Source organism: Mandrillus leucophaeus, unplaced genomic scaffold (genome assembly GCF_000951045.1).
Source record: "Mandrillus leucophaeus isolate KB7577 unplaced genomic scaffold, Mleu.le_1.0 Scaffold68, whole genome shotgun sequence".
Lineage (NCBI taxonomy): Eukaryota > Metazoa > Chordata > Mammalia > Primates > Cercopithecidae > Mandrillus > Mandrillus leucophaeus.
The window spans coordinates 4,381,214-4,397,024 of record NW_012107363.1 but is presented as its reverse complement, the minus strand read 5'-3'; the positions used below and the strand labels follow the sequence as shown (position 1 = coordinate 4,397,024).

Below are 15,811 nucleotides of genomic sequence, written 5' to 3'. Positions count from 1 at the left end.
ACGCCACGCGGCACTCCACCCCGTCTGTCTAGCCCCAGCGCCACACGCCACGCGGCACTCCACCCCGTCTGTCTAGCCCCAGCGCCACACGCCACACGGCACTCCACCCCGTCTGTCTAGCCCCAGCGCCACGCACCGAGACCCGTCAGGCCCTGCAGGCTGGCCAGTACCCCCGTGCGTGTCTGGTCCCCAGTGGCATGCGGGTGGGTCTCCTTTCCCGTTGGCCACTTGCTGCCAGACCGCCCAGTCTAGTGGCCCTGAGCGTTAGCGATCTGACACACACAACAGAGGCTGCAAGTGGGAGAAGTGCCAGGCCCCTCGTGAGGCTCCAGGGCACGCTGACGGGTGTGTGTGTCCACACAGTGCTTTGTGTATGAGTCCGTTATCCTGCTGCTGTGAAGAAATACCTGAGCCTGGGTCATTTATGAAGAAAAGAGGTTTAATTGACTCACAGTTCCGCATGGCTGGGGAGGCCTCAGGAAACTTACTGTCGTGGCTGAAGGCACCTCTTCACAGGGCAGCAGGAGAGAGAATGAGAGCCAGCAGGGGAAATGCCAGACGCTCATAAAACCATCAGCTCTCCTGAGACTCACTCACTACCATGAGAACAGCATGGGGGGAGCCGCCCCCAGGATCCAATTTCCCTCTACCTGGTCCCACCCTTGACGCCTGGGGATTATCACAATTCACGGTGAGATTTGGGTGGGGACACGGAGCCAAACCATGTCAGTGTGTCAGGCAGATATGCCCACATGCGTGCACGCCTGGTGTGTGTTCGTGTGGCATGTGTCGGGGTGTGCACCTGCCATGTGTCTGCGTGGCACGTTTTGTGCATATCTGGGTCTTGACACAGGAACCCTCCAAAATGCTCACCTTCCATTCTCGTGGGGAGGGAGCAGGTGTCCCTCTAGCACTGCTGCGTCCCGCCTTTAGTCATCTTCCATCACTGCACCAAAGCAGACGTCTGTGCTTTGTGCTTTCACAAAGGAGAGAGGCATTCAAAAGGTCACGTGCACCCACACCCGAGTTTCCAATGCACAGTGCTCCTTCCATACGCGCAGTCTTAAAACAGGTTCTTACGGTCGTGTTGGTAATAATTCCCAGTGGTCTTCTTAACCAGATCTGCTTGGTTTCCAACAACAAGCCCGGGAGCTGGGTGGTCTCACTGCTGCCCAGCTGGCTGCAAGGCCACAATCAGGGGTCCTGGCCAGTGGCTCCTCCCAGCCCCTTTGGTAAGGCTGAGTGCGCAGCCCCATGGCCAGGCTGAGCTCCTGGTGCAGACGTCCCAAGAGGACAGACTCCACCTGCCGGCAGAGAGCTGCTAGGCTCCGCCTCGGGAGGGGTCCCCACATAACTGTCCTGGGACTGGAGTCCCCTGGGGCAGCTTACTGGGTGGAGGCAGGGGTTACTTAACCTGGAGGCATCAGTGTCCCCAAGGGACACATTTGGGCCCAGTGGCTGCTCTCGGGGTGCCTGGAGCTCAGCTACGCACAAGGTGTGTGATGCTTGCCTGCTGGGGCTTCTGCAGCCTGGAAGTGAGGTCACACCCCTCACCCTGGGGGTGAAAGTACGCCCCGTGGCACGGCCACTGTGTGGTAGCTGCTGAGGCCCGGGTGAGGATGCAGCCCCGCCTGGCTCCTGCTCTGTCCAGAGCCACTCCTGTGAGAGAGGCCTCCTCAGCAGCTCCTGTGCCCAGCCCTCCGCAGGAACAGATGCAGCTTGGATCCCCTCCCTCTAATGTGGATTGAGAGCTCTGGCTTTCTTGGGGACACAGCCCCAGGAGCCTGCCACTGGTGTCAGGCCTGCAAAGCTGCTGAGGGCATCTGCTAGGTGCCTCTCCAGAGCCCCCTCTCCCCAGAGCACCTCCTGGCTCCTGCCCAGCTCCGTGGCTCCCCAGGGGCTTCCTGAACTGACCAGCTGGCCTGGGCCCTCCTCCACAGCCCCTAGCCCGGTTGTGACACGTGGTCCTCCTGGATCCCACCACAAGCCACCCTAGGTTGCTCCCTCTCCTTCCCTGAAGTGTCTGCCCCACCTGAAGTTCCAGCCAGGTCTTGCAGAGTGGAAGTCTCAGGCCTGCAAGTGACCATGACCTAGCCCACCCTCATGTTCCCTCCAGGACTGGCCACCTGTGCCCATCTCAGCCGGTACTGCTGGAGCTCCAGCCTGCAGCCCCTCCCTGGGGTCTGCCACATGCACTCCTGTGCCCTGAGTCATCCCTACTCCCCTATTCCCCACGCACCACACTATGCACCCTGCTGGCCGCTGTCCTCTCTCTCGCCAGTGCTCAGCAAATATTTGAGGAGCTCTATCCCAGCCCCAGCCCATCACAGACACAGTCATGATCCTGGCTGGGGACCCACATGGACAGGGGGACCTTGGGGGGTCACACTCTGGAACTGGGGTTCTGAGGATACTCTCTTTCCCATGGGAGCCCATCAGCAGGAGTGCACAGGCCTCGGCAGGAGCCCGTGGGGGGAGCTGTGCTGGGAAGGCTGGGAAGGGAAGGGGCCTTAGGAGCCAGAGTGGATTGTGGAGTCCCCGCCTCTGGCTCCCCCTCGCTTCCCACTTCCTGCCATGTTCTCAGTGTGAGCCGGCTCAGCCATGCCTGGGCGTCCTTGTGCCCTGCAAGCTTCCAAGGGGCGCTGGGGAGGCTTAACAGGAGGTGACTGTGCTTGGCAGCACAGATGATTTGGAGCATGGAGGCAGAGGCTGAGCAAAGTGCCTGGGGGACAGGGTCCCTCTGGGGGCAGGAAGGGCAGTGGGATAGGTGCCAGGCCTGGGTCTCAGAGGAGAGCCTGGGAGGGCTCAGGCCGCGCCCCTGCTCCCGCTGTGCCTGCTGGGGTTCCTGACTCAGCCTTGAGGACCAGGGTGGGGCAGGGGCCTGACCTCTATGGCCCCAGGCCTAGGCCAGTGCGGCTGGCAGTGGCGGGCCAGAGACATTCATGGACAAGCGTCTGGGAGGCCTGGGGGCGACCGGCAGCCGGTGAGGGGCCCGTCCATGCGGAAAGAGGGGCCTTCCTGCTGCGTCTTGTGGGGTCTCCAGCAGGACCCCCTCCCGGGAAGGCTGGACGGCACAGTCAGAACCGGCAGGACCAGCCAGCTGAGGGCAGGGAGCCGTGGGGCGACAGGGAGGGGAGAGGTTCACAGGTGGCCCAAGCAGCAGGAAACGAGGTCCCAGTGTGGTCTCAGGTCTGGATGTTTGGAGATGTGGCACCAGGAGTGAGACCAGGAGGCCAGGCCCCTCTGGAGGCGGCGCAGGCTCTGCTGGGTCCTCTGTGTCGCCATCCCTGCCAGGGAAATGCTGAGCAAGAAGGTGCTCCCTGGGCAGGCCCTGGCAAGCAGATGGTGAGGCTGTGCACTGCTCAGGGCTGGGCCAGGTGGCTGAGTCACAGGCCTGGGGCTGGCTGCCCTGCACAGGAGGGCCAGGCTGGGTCCCGCAGGCAGGAAGGGCCTGGCTGTGGCCCCCTCCTTGTGATGTGGACGTCCTTGGTCCGTGCAGAGCTGTCCGATCTCCAGAAACAAGTGTTTCTCCCATCCTGAGCACGCTATCTGCCTGGGGCCCACAGGGGCCTGTCCTCCCATCTGTCCGTGTGGGACTGGCGGGGAAGAGCCGGGCTTCTGGACACGTGTGGGGTCGCAGGCCCCTTCGGAGCCCGATGAACACTCCAGGCAAATGCCCAAATGCCCATGGGATTGACCGGCGAAGGGGGGCAAACCCCTGCCTCTCCCCACACCTGTTACCTCCCAGCCCTGCAGCCTGGCATTTGGAGCCATGGGGACCTGGAGACAAGAAGGAGATGGGCAGAGCTGTTCCCTTGTCCCCTGGGGGCAGGGCTAGCTTCTAGCCCTGGCAGAACCTAGCAGGATACTTGTTGAATGAGCAGAGGCCTGACTGGGAGAAGTTTCTAGTCTCAGCCGCTCCACATGGACCCCTACGCCTCCAGACGGCATCTCCACCGGGCCTGGCTGAGTAAGACATACAGGCCCGATGCAGCTCCCACACACTGGCTGGGCACCCTGGTGCTGCTGCGTCAAGGCCAGGATGAGGGCCTCTGGGGCCCGCTCAAGAGGGGAGCCAAACCTGCCTGCAGCCCGGACTTGTTCACAGATGCCTCATGGAGGCTGCTTCTGAAAGCTTGGACTGAGGGTGAGGTGGGGCACACTGGGGTTGAGGACCTTGGTGGCCACAGAGCCGCTGGGGCAGCAAGGACCCTGCGGCCTTCTCAGGGACCTCAGAACTGTAGATCGAGGAGGGTCTTCACCTTCCCAGGCCTTCGGTTCACCTGGGGAGGGCAGCAGTTGGTAGCAGGGACCCCCTGTCCCTGGTTCTCATCGGCCGAGGGCTGGCTCTCCCTGCAGCCTGTCTGCTGTGGGCCCAGGCCTGGTGCCCCTGCCACCCCATAGGCGCCTCAAGGCCTCCACTCTGGCATACACGTGACTGTCCCAGGGCCTCAGCCCCAGGCTCACTGGGGAAGGAAGCTCCTGGACCCCTGCCCAGGAGGCACGCTGGGCACGCAGGAACCTGTCCCCGAAGCCCGCTCCTCTGGGTCGGTCATGTCACCCCCACTGTGCAGATGGGGAGGTGGAGTCACTGAGTAGGGAAGGGCTTCTGGGCTCTCCCAGCATTGCCCAGGCCCTGGGGTCCTGCCACGGAGCTCCGGGCGGCGCGTGAACCAACCTGCTTTGTGCACCGTTCACTTTCCTTGGCCCCACTCCGCGTTGGCCCCTGAGGACTCCACCCTGGCTTAGACGCAACTCTGTCCTCCAGGGGTCCACGTGGAGGTCACCGGATGTGGCACGGCAGTGACGCCCTGGGTAGGGAGGCCTCCCAGGGGTGCTGGCAAGGAGATGGCCTGCCCACATTGGGTCTAGAAGCTTCCAAGGCCGGTTCAGGCAGCCGGGATCTCCTGGGACTGGAGTGGGCATTGGAGCCAGAAGTGGGGCCAGAGGCACTGACCAGCCCGGAAGAGGGACCTCAGCAGGGGGGCCAGGGATGAAGGGGGAGGGGACGGAGCAGGCCCAGAGCAGGGTGTGTGCGGTGAAGACGGTGCTGAGGCAGCGAGCCAGGTGGGCAAGCAGCTGGCTAGCCTGGTAGGGTGGGATGGGGCAGCAGACGCAGGACTCAGGGCCCGTTCCACCAGGCCAAGAGGGTCCAGCCTGTCTGGAACTGCTCCCACCCTAGTGCTCGACCCCCTGGGGGTGGGCCCTGAGGACAGCCCCCAGGAGGAATTGGTGGGCAGTTGGGGTGGGGGCTCCGCCGGGGACCCAGCTCTGTTCCTGAGCTGCAGTGGGGAAGCAGGGTGGTGGGGTTTCTGAGTGGGTCGGCTCCCCCACTTGGTGGCAGGTGTTCTGTGGAGGACTCTGGGAACACTGCACCTCCCCTGGGCGCACCTGCCCCAGCCCGGAGGCCCACAGTGGGAGGCCAGCTGCCTCTGGGATGTGTTTGGGGTGTTTCAGGAACCCCTCCCATGCCCAGTGTCTGTACAGGGGCCTTTGGGGTGGGGGGTGGGTTCCGGGGGCCCAGGGCTGGGTCAGGCAAGTGACAGCTTCTCTTCTCCCTGTGACAGGAAGCGGGACCCACGGCAGCCGAGGCCTCCCGGTCAACAGAATCATTGACGTGGATCTTGTAACTGGCCTGGCGCCCGGGCAGGATGGTGGCATCGCGGGGGCACGGGCTGACCCTGGGAGGGCGCAGGCCGGTGGTGGGTCTCCTACGTCAGACCTCCCTGGCCTGAGCCCCGTCCCAGGTGAGCCCGCAAAGCCCAAGGCCAGCGCGCACCACGCCACCTTCGTCTGAGCTGCCCTGGCCTGGCCAACTCTCCCGTGGACATGTTGGGGTGGGGCAGCCCCCGTGGAGTCTGTGAGCCTCAGAGGGGCCACCGCAGCCACCAACACCCTCAGGAGCCAGGAGGGCAGGGGGTGATCTCGCTGGAGGCACTGGCCCCGGACATTCACCATGCTGGCCCTGGCCCCCTGCTGCCCAATAAAGCGTTTCTGAGGACCCGAGCGTCGGCCTCGTGCTGGGTGCTGGGGACACAGACTCATTCTCTGAGCACATCCCCAGGAGGTCGTGCAGGAGACAGAGGGGCCTGAGGAGGAGAAGTGCCCCGGGGTCAGGTCAAAGGGGCTTTGAGGAGAGGCACGCTTGACTCCTGGGGGCTGAGGGCCAGGACCAGATGGCAGAGACTGTGGCTCTCGCCGTCACGTGGGGACCCTAACCCGGCCTTGTTTAGCAGGGTGGTCTGAGGGCCTTTCTGGGGAGGGACCATGTAAACTGCAATTTGACGGCAGAGGAAGTCTAGAAAGAGCCCTGGGCCTGTGCCAAGGCCCTGGGGCTAAAAAGGGTCTGATTACAGAAAGGGAGCCAGGTGTGGCTGCTGGGGAGGCCGGGCCATGGGGGCTGGGTTGAGTTAGAAGAGGCGGGGCCATCCCCCCGGTTGCCTTGATGGAGCCCCTAACGCCGAATACCTCGGTACAGGGCTGTCGGTGAGCTCCCCAGAGCATCCTAGAGGCCTGAGAGCACAGCCAGCCCCCTGGGGCTGCTCTAGAAGCTTGCAGGGAGTGGGTGCACCCCACTTAGTGGTGCTCTAGGAAGGGGGCTGGGGGAGGGGTTGGAATGGAAGATGAAGCCCAGTACCAGCTGTGTGCACCACCCACCACAGTGCCCGCCGTGGCCCCAGGACCCACCACAGTGCCCACCGTGTCCCTCCGGACCCACCATGGTGCCCACCGTGCCCCCAGGACGCACCATGCCTCCATGTCCACTGTGCCCCCTGGGGCCCACGGTGTCAAGCTGGGTGGTCAGTGGGTGTCCATTTTCTCTCCCTCTGCACAGATAGGCAAATGGGGGGCAGAGAGAGGGGGTTTGGGGTATAGAGGGAGGCAGCTTCAGCCCTCGATGGTCTCCAGGCCACAGTGGTTCACTCACCCCTCCTCCCACCTCAGCAGCCCTGGGATGCAGCTGCTGACTCAGGGAACCCGCGGCGCCGTGGCGGCTGCTCCAATATTGCAGAAGAGGTTCCTCTGGCAGCTCTGCCCACAGCCCCAAGTCACAAATTCCGTGACTCCAGCTCCATCTCCATCCGGGTGGCGGTGGCCTCCCCATCCCAGGCCCCGGGGCACCTGGCCCAGGGTTGTGCTGTGGCCCGGGGCCGGGCTCCGGCTGCAGGGCCCGAGGAGGCAGACTTGGCCTGGACCATCCGGGTGGCGGTGGGGAGCCAGGGTTGGAAAGGCTTCTCGGAGGGGACTCCTGGGTCTGTCTGGGAGACGGGGAGGAAGGGACACTCTGAACATCACCAAGGGCTGCTGGGGGGCCCCCAGAGTCAGGATAGGCAGGTGGGGCAGGGTCTTGGGTCATCATTTGCTGCACTCAGCCATTGCATGGCCCCTCTCCTCCCTGTGCCTGGCCTTTTGGCCAGCCCTGGGGCCACCGAGAGGAGGCAGCACCGAACCCTCCAGGAACCCCCAGTGCTGCCGTCTGTGGGACAGGGACAATGGCAGCCCCACCGCCACTGTCTGTGCTGTCCTGGGCACAGGGCTGGACACCTGCAAGGCTCAGCACCCGTAGCGGCTCTCATCATGGACAATTCACAGGCAGATGGTGGCCAGCTCGGTGGCCTGCAGGGACTGGGAGCTGTGCCAGACCATCTAGGCCCCAACCTATCTGCATTATCCTGGAAGACTTCCTAGAGGAGGCTTCTAAGCTGAGGCCCAAGGACCATGTCAGGTCCAGGACTAGGACCAGTGCAGGCCGAGACCACAGTGGGACAGCTGGGCTTCCAGGTAGGCTCAAAGAGAGGTGGGCAGCAGGTGTGGGGGCCAGGGGACTCGGGGACTTCCTCTCCGGCTGGGCCCGCCCGATGTGGGAGGCAGCCAGGGTTAATCATTTCCACAAAGCCTTGACCCCACCTGCCCTGGCCACTCTGCTCCCGCCTCCCGCTGCCTTCAGACCAGCTCAGGAGCCATGGGGCGCTGGGCCTGGGTCTCCAGCCCCTGTCCCTCCCTGGGACTGGGCCCTTTCCTCCTCCTCCTCCTCCTCCTGCTGCTGCCGCAGGGGTCCCAGCCCCAGCCTGGCGGGGTGAGCACTGACCTTGTCGCAGTGCGACCAGAGGTTCCCTGTGGCTACTCAGGGTCCTTGGGAGGAGGCCAGAGGGAGGGTCACTGCCGAGCATCGGGGTTTGAGGGGCGGGGGCTGAGCACCAGGGTTTGAGGGGGCAGGAGGCTGAGCATCGGGATTTGAGGGGTGGGGGGCCGCGCAGGGGTCTCAGGTTGAAAGCTGGCCCTCATGGGGCAGGTGGGTGCTGGGCTGGCCTGGAAGCTGGGGTCTGGGCTAACGGAGCCCTGCCTGGGGACTGTCATCCCTGTGCAGCCTGGCCTGGGCCCCTATGGGTCTGGGGGCTGCCCCCTCTCTCTGGGTCTCTGTCGGGTCTGGATGCATGAGGTTGAAGGAACCTCCGAGGGCCTCCTAGCTGCTCCCATTGCCGAGAACTGACATCAGGGTTTAAGCCTGGTGGGTAGCAGTGCCTGGGCCTGGGCAGTGACCCTGAGCAGGTGCTCAGTAGGGACCCAGGGTGGGGAAGGTGTCAGGGCCTGACTGAGGCCTCAGGGATGTCGTGTGTCTTCCTGGAACCTGCTCCGAGATCTGGGGGCCCCAGTATGGAAACAGGCTCAGGGCTGTGACTTCCTGCCCGGCAGGACCTGAGCGTGAGGGTCCGTCCCACACTGACACCCTTTCTGCTCCTCCTAGAACCGTACGGAGTCCCCAGAACCTAATGCCACAGCGACCCCTGTGATCCCCACTATCCTGGTGACCTCTGAGACCCCAGCAACGAGTGCTCCAGAGGCAGAGGGACCCCAACGTGGGGGGCTCCCGCCCCCGCTCAGGGCAGTTCCCTCGAGCAGCAGCCCCCAGGCCCAAGGTGAGTCAGGTGGGCCTGGGTGGAGGTGTCGTGCTTCACCTTAGGGCTGGGTGGGAGGAGCAGGACTTCAGCTGAAGGTCCTGAGGGGCTCGGGTGCCCCTCAAGGGAGCCCTGACCCTGCCACCTGCTCCCCATAGCACTCACCGAGGACGGGAGGCCCTGCAGGTTCCCCTTCCGCTATGGGGGCCGCATGCTGCACGCCTGCACTTCGGAGGGCAGCGCCCACAGGAAGTGGTGGGTCCGGACGGCCGGAGCACCCGAGCTGGGGTTACCGGCTGGCCCCACGCTGCTCACTTTTCTGGGAGCCGGGCACACAGTAGGCCCTCACCACGCAGCACGCGGACCCAGTGAACCCAGACCCTCCAGGGTGGTGGGGTGGGGTGGGGTGGGGGCCTCTGCCTGGGACCCCCATGCACGCAGGTGTCGCCCCCAGGTGTGCCACAACTCACAACTACGACCGGGACAGGGCCTGGGGCTACTGTGTGGAGGCCACCCCGCCTCCGGGGGGCCCAGGTGAGTGCTGGGTCCGGGAGCCTGGGGTGGGCAGGGGGCGCTGGGCCCGGCCAGGGAGGCTGAAGGGAGGATGGGGCAGATCCGGGCAGGGGTCCTGGCTGGAGGGGAGGAGAACAGGAGCTCCGGGGTTAACCCCGGTGGGTGCCACTTAGGGCCGGAGCCTCTCCCAGGCGGGACCTGCATCTCGCGGTGGCCGCACGGCCATCACTGGAGCCAAGGCACCGCCTGGTGGTGAGGCCGGGCCCTGCAGCCACACAGACATGCCCTGGGCAGAGGACAGGTGGGCAGGGTCTGTGCGGTGCGGTGCCAGCCACCCTGCTCACACGGGTCCCGGGACACATGGGAGGGGCTGCTGCCTGACAGTGTGGGTGTCGGGCTTCCAAGAAGCCACACGCACAGCTGGGTCAGTTACCCGGGTGCTGAGTGGGGGACACTGGGAGGAAGCAGAGGTCTGTGCCCCTCCCAGGGACCTTGCACCCCGAGAGGCGTTAGAGAGGGCCCCTTTGCTCTCAGAGCCCCTCACTGGGGCCTGATGGAGGCCTTGGCAAGCAGGGGATGTCACAGAGGGACCCTGAGGCTCCCAGCCCGCCCCTCACGGCCCCTCCCGCATGTCCTCAGCTGCCCTGGATCCCTGTGCCTCCGGCCCCTGCCTCAATGGAGGCTCCTGCTCCAATACCCAGGACTCCCAGTCCTACCACTGCAGCTGCCCCCGGGCCTTCACCGGCAAAGACTGTGGCACGGGTGAGCTGGGCCTCGGAGGTCCACAGGGGTCCAGGGGCCAGAGCGAGTTCCGGGAGGATGAGAGAACAGGTGGCTGCCTGAGTGCAGGGCAGGGGACCTGCATGGGGACGGACAGCGTGTGGCCAGGGTGTGAGGGCTTACTGTGCACCCCTCAGAGAAGTGCTTCGACGAGACCCGCTACGAGTACCTGGAGGGGGGCGACCGCTGGGCCCGTGTGCGCCAGGGCCACGTGGAACAGTGCGAGTGCTTGGGGGGCCGGGCCCGGTGCGAAGGCACCCGACATACAGGTGCGCCATGGGGTGTGAGCCATGCCACTGACCCCTGATGGGTGTCCCCGTCCCCACCCGAGTGGGAGGAATGGCCTGAGGTCACCCAGGAATGAGGGACAAGGGGTGCACCCCAGCCCCGACTCCACTGCGTGGCCCCTGGCCCAGCTCCTTGACCCTGCCCCCAGCTTGCCTGAGCAGCCCTTGCCTGAACGGGGGCACCTGCCACCTGATTGTGGCCACCGGGACCACCGTGTGTGCCTGCCCACCAGGCTTTGCCGGGCGGCTCTGCAACATCGGTGAGTGCGTCAGCCCCCCTGGGTGCCCTGGGGCAGTGCCGGGTGGACCCCTCAGTGGGCTGGCCTCACTGCCCCTCTGCCCGCAGCGCCTGATGAGCGCTGCTTCTTGGGGAATGGCACTGGGTACCGCGGCGTGGCCAGCACCTCAGCCTCGGGCCTCGGCTGCCTGGCCTGGAACTCCGATCTACTCTACCAGGAGCTGCACGTGGACTCGGTGGGCACCGCGGCCCTACTGGGCCTGGGCCCCCACGCCTACTGCCGGTCAGCACCACCCCACTCCAGGCCGCCACACACGGGGCAGGCAGGGTTTGTCCTGGGGAGAGGCCCCCCGGCTCCCTAGGACCCAGGCGGGGCCAGCTCCATCAGACAGGCCCCAGTACCTCTGCTTGGGAGGCTGCCCGAGGGAGGGCTGCGCTCTTCCCACTGCCCCAGGTGTGGGAAGCCGCCCTGCTGGGGGCTCCGATGCCCCCTCCCCATGCCCTCTTGGCGGGCAGTGTGACTCCCCGCCAGCCCCCGCTCGTGCACCACAGGAATCCGGACAGTGATGAGAGGCCCTGGTGCTACGTGGTGAAGGACAGCGCGCTCTCCTGGGAGTACTGCCGCCTGGAGGCCTGCGGTGCGCGGCTGGCGGGGGAGGCTGCCTCGGGCCCCACCGAGGTCACGGCAGTTTTCCCCGTGACCCTTCTAGCCCCTCCCCACTCCTGGCTACTGCACCTCTGACAGATGGGGACACTGAAGCTCACAGGAAGGCTGGTCCGAGGTCACGAAGTGGGTCGGTACTAGGGTCACAGTGGGGAAGCAGAGCCCGCTGCAGGGGACTGGTCACCAGGCGATGGCCTCGGGGTGGCACCTGCCCAGCCTGCACCATGCCCAGGATGGCCCCAGAGGCCTCTCAAGGAGGTGCAGGAAGGAGAGTGTGCAGGCTCCGCACAAGCACCCCTGGCATCAGACCCCGGGCGGGCAGCCCCCTAGAGGCCACCTGCTTCCTGCCCTGGGGAGAGGCCCCCGGCTCCCTAGGACCCAGGCGGGGCCAGCCTGGGGCTCTTATATGGGGGTATCTGGCTGTGCTGGGGCTGGCTGTGGGGTTCCAGGCTGCTGAGGCGATCACAAAGGCCTCCATGTGTCCAGCCACTCTGGCCCTCACAGAGCCTCGGGATTGGGCACCGAACCCCATTCTACAGACTTGGAAACTGAGGGCAGAGGTGGGCGGGCGCCAGGGCCTGAGCAGCGTGGACAGGGGGTCCAGCCATGGCCCTCTGCAGCGCCTCCTGCCAGGTAGGGCCACTGTGTGGAAGGGGGCTGGCCCTGCGAACCCCAGGGGTGTGACCCGGTGCCCTTTGCTCCCAGAATCCCTCACCAGAATCCAGCTGGCACCAGATATCCTGGCAACCCTGGCTAAGCCAGCCTCCCCGGGACACCAGTCCTGCGGCAGGAGGCATAAGAAGAGGACGTTCCTGCGGCCACGCATCATCGGCGGCTCCTCCTCGCTGCCCGGCTCCCACCCCTGGCTGGCCGCCATCTACATCGGGAACAGCTTCTGCGCTGGGAGCCTGGTCCAAACCTGCTGGGTGGTGTCGGCCGCCCACTGCTTCTCCCACAGGTGCACCTCCTCTGGGCCCCAGTCACCTGCCCTGAGGCCCCGCACGCCATCCAGCATCACCACGCGCCTGTCCCCACCGTTTGCAGACCCCATCCCGGTGCCTCCGCTGACTCCTTGCGGGGGTCCCCGGTCACCCCCTCTGACCCCTCTGGGACTGGGGGCTCAGCCCTGAGCTGGGCATGCTGGAGACTCCAGAAACCCTGTCCCTGTTAAGGGAGCCCAGGGGTCGCGACGTTTCCACAGAGGCGGGTGCGGTGGGCAAGGTCCCGTCCTCCCCGCAGGCACCGCCCCTCCCAGAGTCCTGGCTCTCAGAAGGGAGCCAGGGAGAGCAGTGACAAGGCGTCAGAGCCCTAGGAGCCCAAGCACAGCCAAGGAAACCAAGGCGCAGCCCACTCAGCCAGCTCCCCTTAGTGGGGGCGCACAGTCACCCAGGCCCACACTCTGGGAGGCCTCAAGTGGGGAGACCCTGAGATGGAGCAGCCTGGGTCAGACGCCCTTCCACCTTCGATGGGCTCCCCGGTAATTAGGGGCAGGGGTCTGGCCAGCCGAGGGTCTGGTGGCCTTTCAAGGACCACAGCTCCCAGGATGGGGCCCTGCGTGGCCCTGCGTGGCCCTGTGTGGCCCTGCAGGCGGCTCCTGGGCCTGCAAATGGGGCCAGAGCCCTCCTCAGTGTGGAGAAATGGGGTTCCCCACATGGAGCCCAGGGCAGGAGGCTGAGGCAGGGTGGAGCGACCTCCACACGGCAGATGGGAGCCAGGCTGACCCAGGGGCCCAGGCTCTGTGCCCAGCAGGAGTGAGGGCTGCATCTGGAGACCCCACAATGTGGATGGAAGCTGGGGCAGGGCCCTAGGAGGCCAGGTCTCCACCTACTTGGGTCCAGCCTTGCAGCCGACCCTGCCTGGGCCTGGCCTGAGACTCCCCCCAGGGCTTGTGACCAGTGTTGTCAGGAGGGATGGCACTGCATTTCAGCTCCCATGCCCGGATCTAGGGGTGACTGGCCATAGCCCCTGCTTGGTGACCCCTGTCTCCCCAATATCAACAGCCCACACCCAGGCACCTGCTCAGACCTCTCCCCGGGACCAGGACCCCACACCATTGGCCTCCGTAGGCCGGGTCGGGGGTGGGGGGAGGTGACCCTGGTGGCCAGGGGAGGGCTGGTCCATGCACCTGCCAGCCTCCCTTGCACAGTCCCCCCAGGGAAAGCGTCTCAGTGGTGCTGGGCCAGCACTTCTTCAACCGCACGACGGACGTGACGCAGATCTTCGGCATCGAGAAGTACATCCCGTACACTCTGTACTCGGTATTCAGCCCCAGCGACCACGACCTTGGTGAGCTCCAGGGCATCGCAGCCGCACTCTGGGCAGGTGGGCCCTGTGTCCCCCAGGCCAGGCCGGGACAGAGGCAGGAGCTGGGCAGACATGTGCGGGGAAGCTGGGGCAGGGCAGGGAAGATAGGGCACCTCTCCCTTCTGGATCTCCCAGGCTGCCCCATGGGACCCACTAGCTGCCCTCCCTCCATCACGCGCCCCGACAGCCTCCCGTTCAGCCCGCACACCACAGGCTGACCCTGGCCGCTCTCCCGATCAGTCCTGATCCGGCTGAAGAAGAAAGGGGACCGCTGTGCCACACGCTCACAGTTCGTGCAGCCCATCTGCCTGCCCGAGCCCGGCAGCACCTTCCCTGCTGGACACAAGTGCCAGATTGCAGGCTGGGGCCACTTGGACGAGAGTGAGTTGGGAGGGGGCACCCAGCGCCCCACCAGGGTGGACAGTGGCCAGCCATGGTGTGCATGTCATGCTGAGGGCATCATGTCCCACAGACGTGAGCGGCTACTCCAGCTCCCTGCGGGAGGCCCTGGTCCCCCTGGTCGCCGACCACAAGTGCAGCAACCCTGACGTCTATGGCGCCGACATCAGCCCCAACATGCTCTGTGCCGGCTACTTTGACTGCAAGTCCGACGCCTGCCAGGTGAGCTGGTGCCCGCCCCACCAGGACCCGATTGCTGGGGCTCAGCTGGTCCTGAGTCTCGAGATGCTTGTCCCTGGGGAGCCCAGAGCCCAGCGGCACCCCAATCTGGCAGGGCCAGCCAGGGACCCCTGGGCAGGGAGCACACTCACGGTCAGTGGCCAGCACCCCAGGTCACCCAGACCCCTGCCGGAAGGGCGTCCTCCTCACACAGAAGGGGAGACCCAGGCTCTGAGAGGGGCCTGGGGTCCCACAGAGCCCGGACAGATCCCGGTCGTGCAGCCCAAGGCAGTGCTGTCCGTGTGACACCAGGCACCAAAGGCCCCTTTGCCCCGAGTTCTCTCAAGCCAGCTCTTTAACCTTCAATAACCCCAACAGCCCAACCACATCCTGGACTCTGCAGGGCTGTGTGCTCAGGCGGCACGGCAACCCTGGCATGCGGCAGCTCTTTTATGCCCCATTTTATAGCTGGGAAGACTGAGCCCCAGGCAGTCAGTTCACTCTTCCAAGGCCACAAAGCCCAGAAGCGGTAGAGTGGGTGGGGCTTGTCACTGGACCAGGCTAGGGGAAGTCAGGATGGCTTCCTGGAGGAGGGGGTGTTTGCACTGGTCCTGAGGGATGCGTAGGAGTTTGCCAGGGAGTGAAGAAGTCATTTCAGGAGGTGCTGGGACACAGGGTGGCTGTGTGGTCCACACGGGGTACGTGCTGGTGGGGAGAGGGGGACCACGGCTTCAGGAAGGGGAATAACGTGGTTGGAAGCCCTGGCCCAGCCAGTGCTGCCCCCAGGGAATGAGATACCTTTTCACGAGGTTCAGAAGAGTGGACCAGCTCCCCTGCTCAGAAACGCCTTTGTCCTCTGTCCCTGAGCTGCCACTCGGGGGAGCATGGGGGGGTCCCTGAACCAGGCCCGTGGGAGGGTGGCTCTGACCGGCATCTCTGCCTAGGGGGACTCAGGGGGGCCCCTGGCCTGCGAGAAGAACGGCGTGGCCTACCTCTACGGCATCATCAGCTGGGGGGATGGCTGCGGGCGGCTCCACAAGCCGGGGGTCTACACCCGCGTGGCCAACTATGTGGACTGGATCAACGACCGGATACGGCCTCCCAGGCGGCTTGTGGCTCCCTCCTGACCCTCCAGCGGGGCACCCTGGTTCCCACCGTTCCCTGCCTTGCTGACAATAAAGATACTTCCAAGAACCCAGCCCACGCTGCCTGGCCCCTGCCTGCGGCCCCACCTTCCCCTCCAGGCCGTGACTGGGGCCCAGGTCTATGCGGCAGGCCTCAGGCTGCCATCCTGGAGCCCACACAGTCCTCAGTGGAGATGGAGCCTGTGGCCCCACAGGGGGATCTGGCCCCACAGCCCAGAGAGTTGTCAGAGGATCAGGTCTGGGCTTCTCCAGGCCCCGGCAGAGTCCAGCCCCCTCCCAGGCCAGCCCCAGGCCAGGGCTCAGCACCCAGGTTGTCCCAGGGCAGAAAGCGGAAACCAAGTCCAGGCCCCCAGGCCATGGAGGGG

At 65.5% G+C, this 15,811-nt stretch overlaps 2 protein-coding genes across 3 annotated transcripts in view; both read left to right on the top strand.

Moving 5' to 3' along the window:
* Nucleotides 1-6,004, top strand: part of RGS12 (regulator of G-protein signaling 12) — a 34,893-nt gene extending 28,889 nt beyond the window's left edge. Inside the window, exon 15 of the mRNA XM_012002183.1 lies at nucleotides 5,568-6,004. Within this exon, the coding sequence (XP_011857573.1) occupies nucleotides 5,568-5,797 (230 nt within the window). The 3' untranslated portion in view covers nucleotides 5,798-6,004. The remainder of the gene's footprint in view (nucleotides 1-5,567) is intronic.
* Nucleotides 6,005-7,901: 1,897 nt separating this feature from the next.
* Nucleotides 7,902-15,504, top strand: HGFAC (HGF activator). Of its 2 annotated transcripts, XM_012002180.1 has the most exons (15): nucleotides 7,902-8,077; nucleotides 8,747-8,918; nucleotides 9,056-9,152; nucleotides 9,352-9,431; nucleotides 10,050-10,172; nucleotides 10,328-10,459; nucleotides 10,627-10,737; nucleotides 10,824-10,998; nucleotides 11,268-11,353; nucleotides 11,919-11,939; nucleotides 12,085-12,337; nucleotides 13,526-13,665; nucleotides 13,924-14,064; nucleotides 14,156-14,304; nucleotides 15,246-15,504. In XM_012002180.1, the coding sequence occupies exons 1-15, from the start codon at nucleotides 7,964-7,966 to the stop codon at nucleotides 15,426-15,428; spliced, it is 1,977 nt and encodes a 658-aa protein (XP_011857570.1). In that variant the 5' UTR covers nucleotides 7,902-7,963; the 3' UTR covers nucleotides 15,429-15,504. The 2 variants fall into 2 exon arrangements, with proteins under 2 accessions (XP_011857570.1, XP_011857571.1); XM_012002181.1 differs by lacking the exon at nucleotides 11,919-11,939.
* The last annotated feature ends 307 nt before the right edge of the window (nucleotides 15,505-15,811 follow it).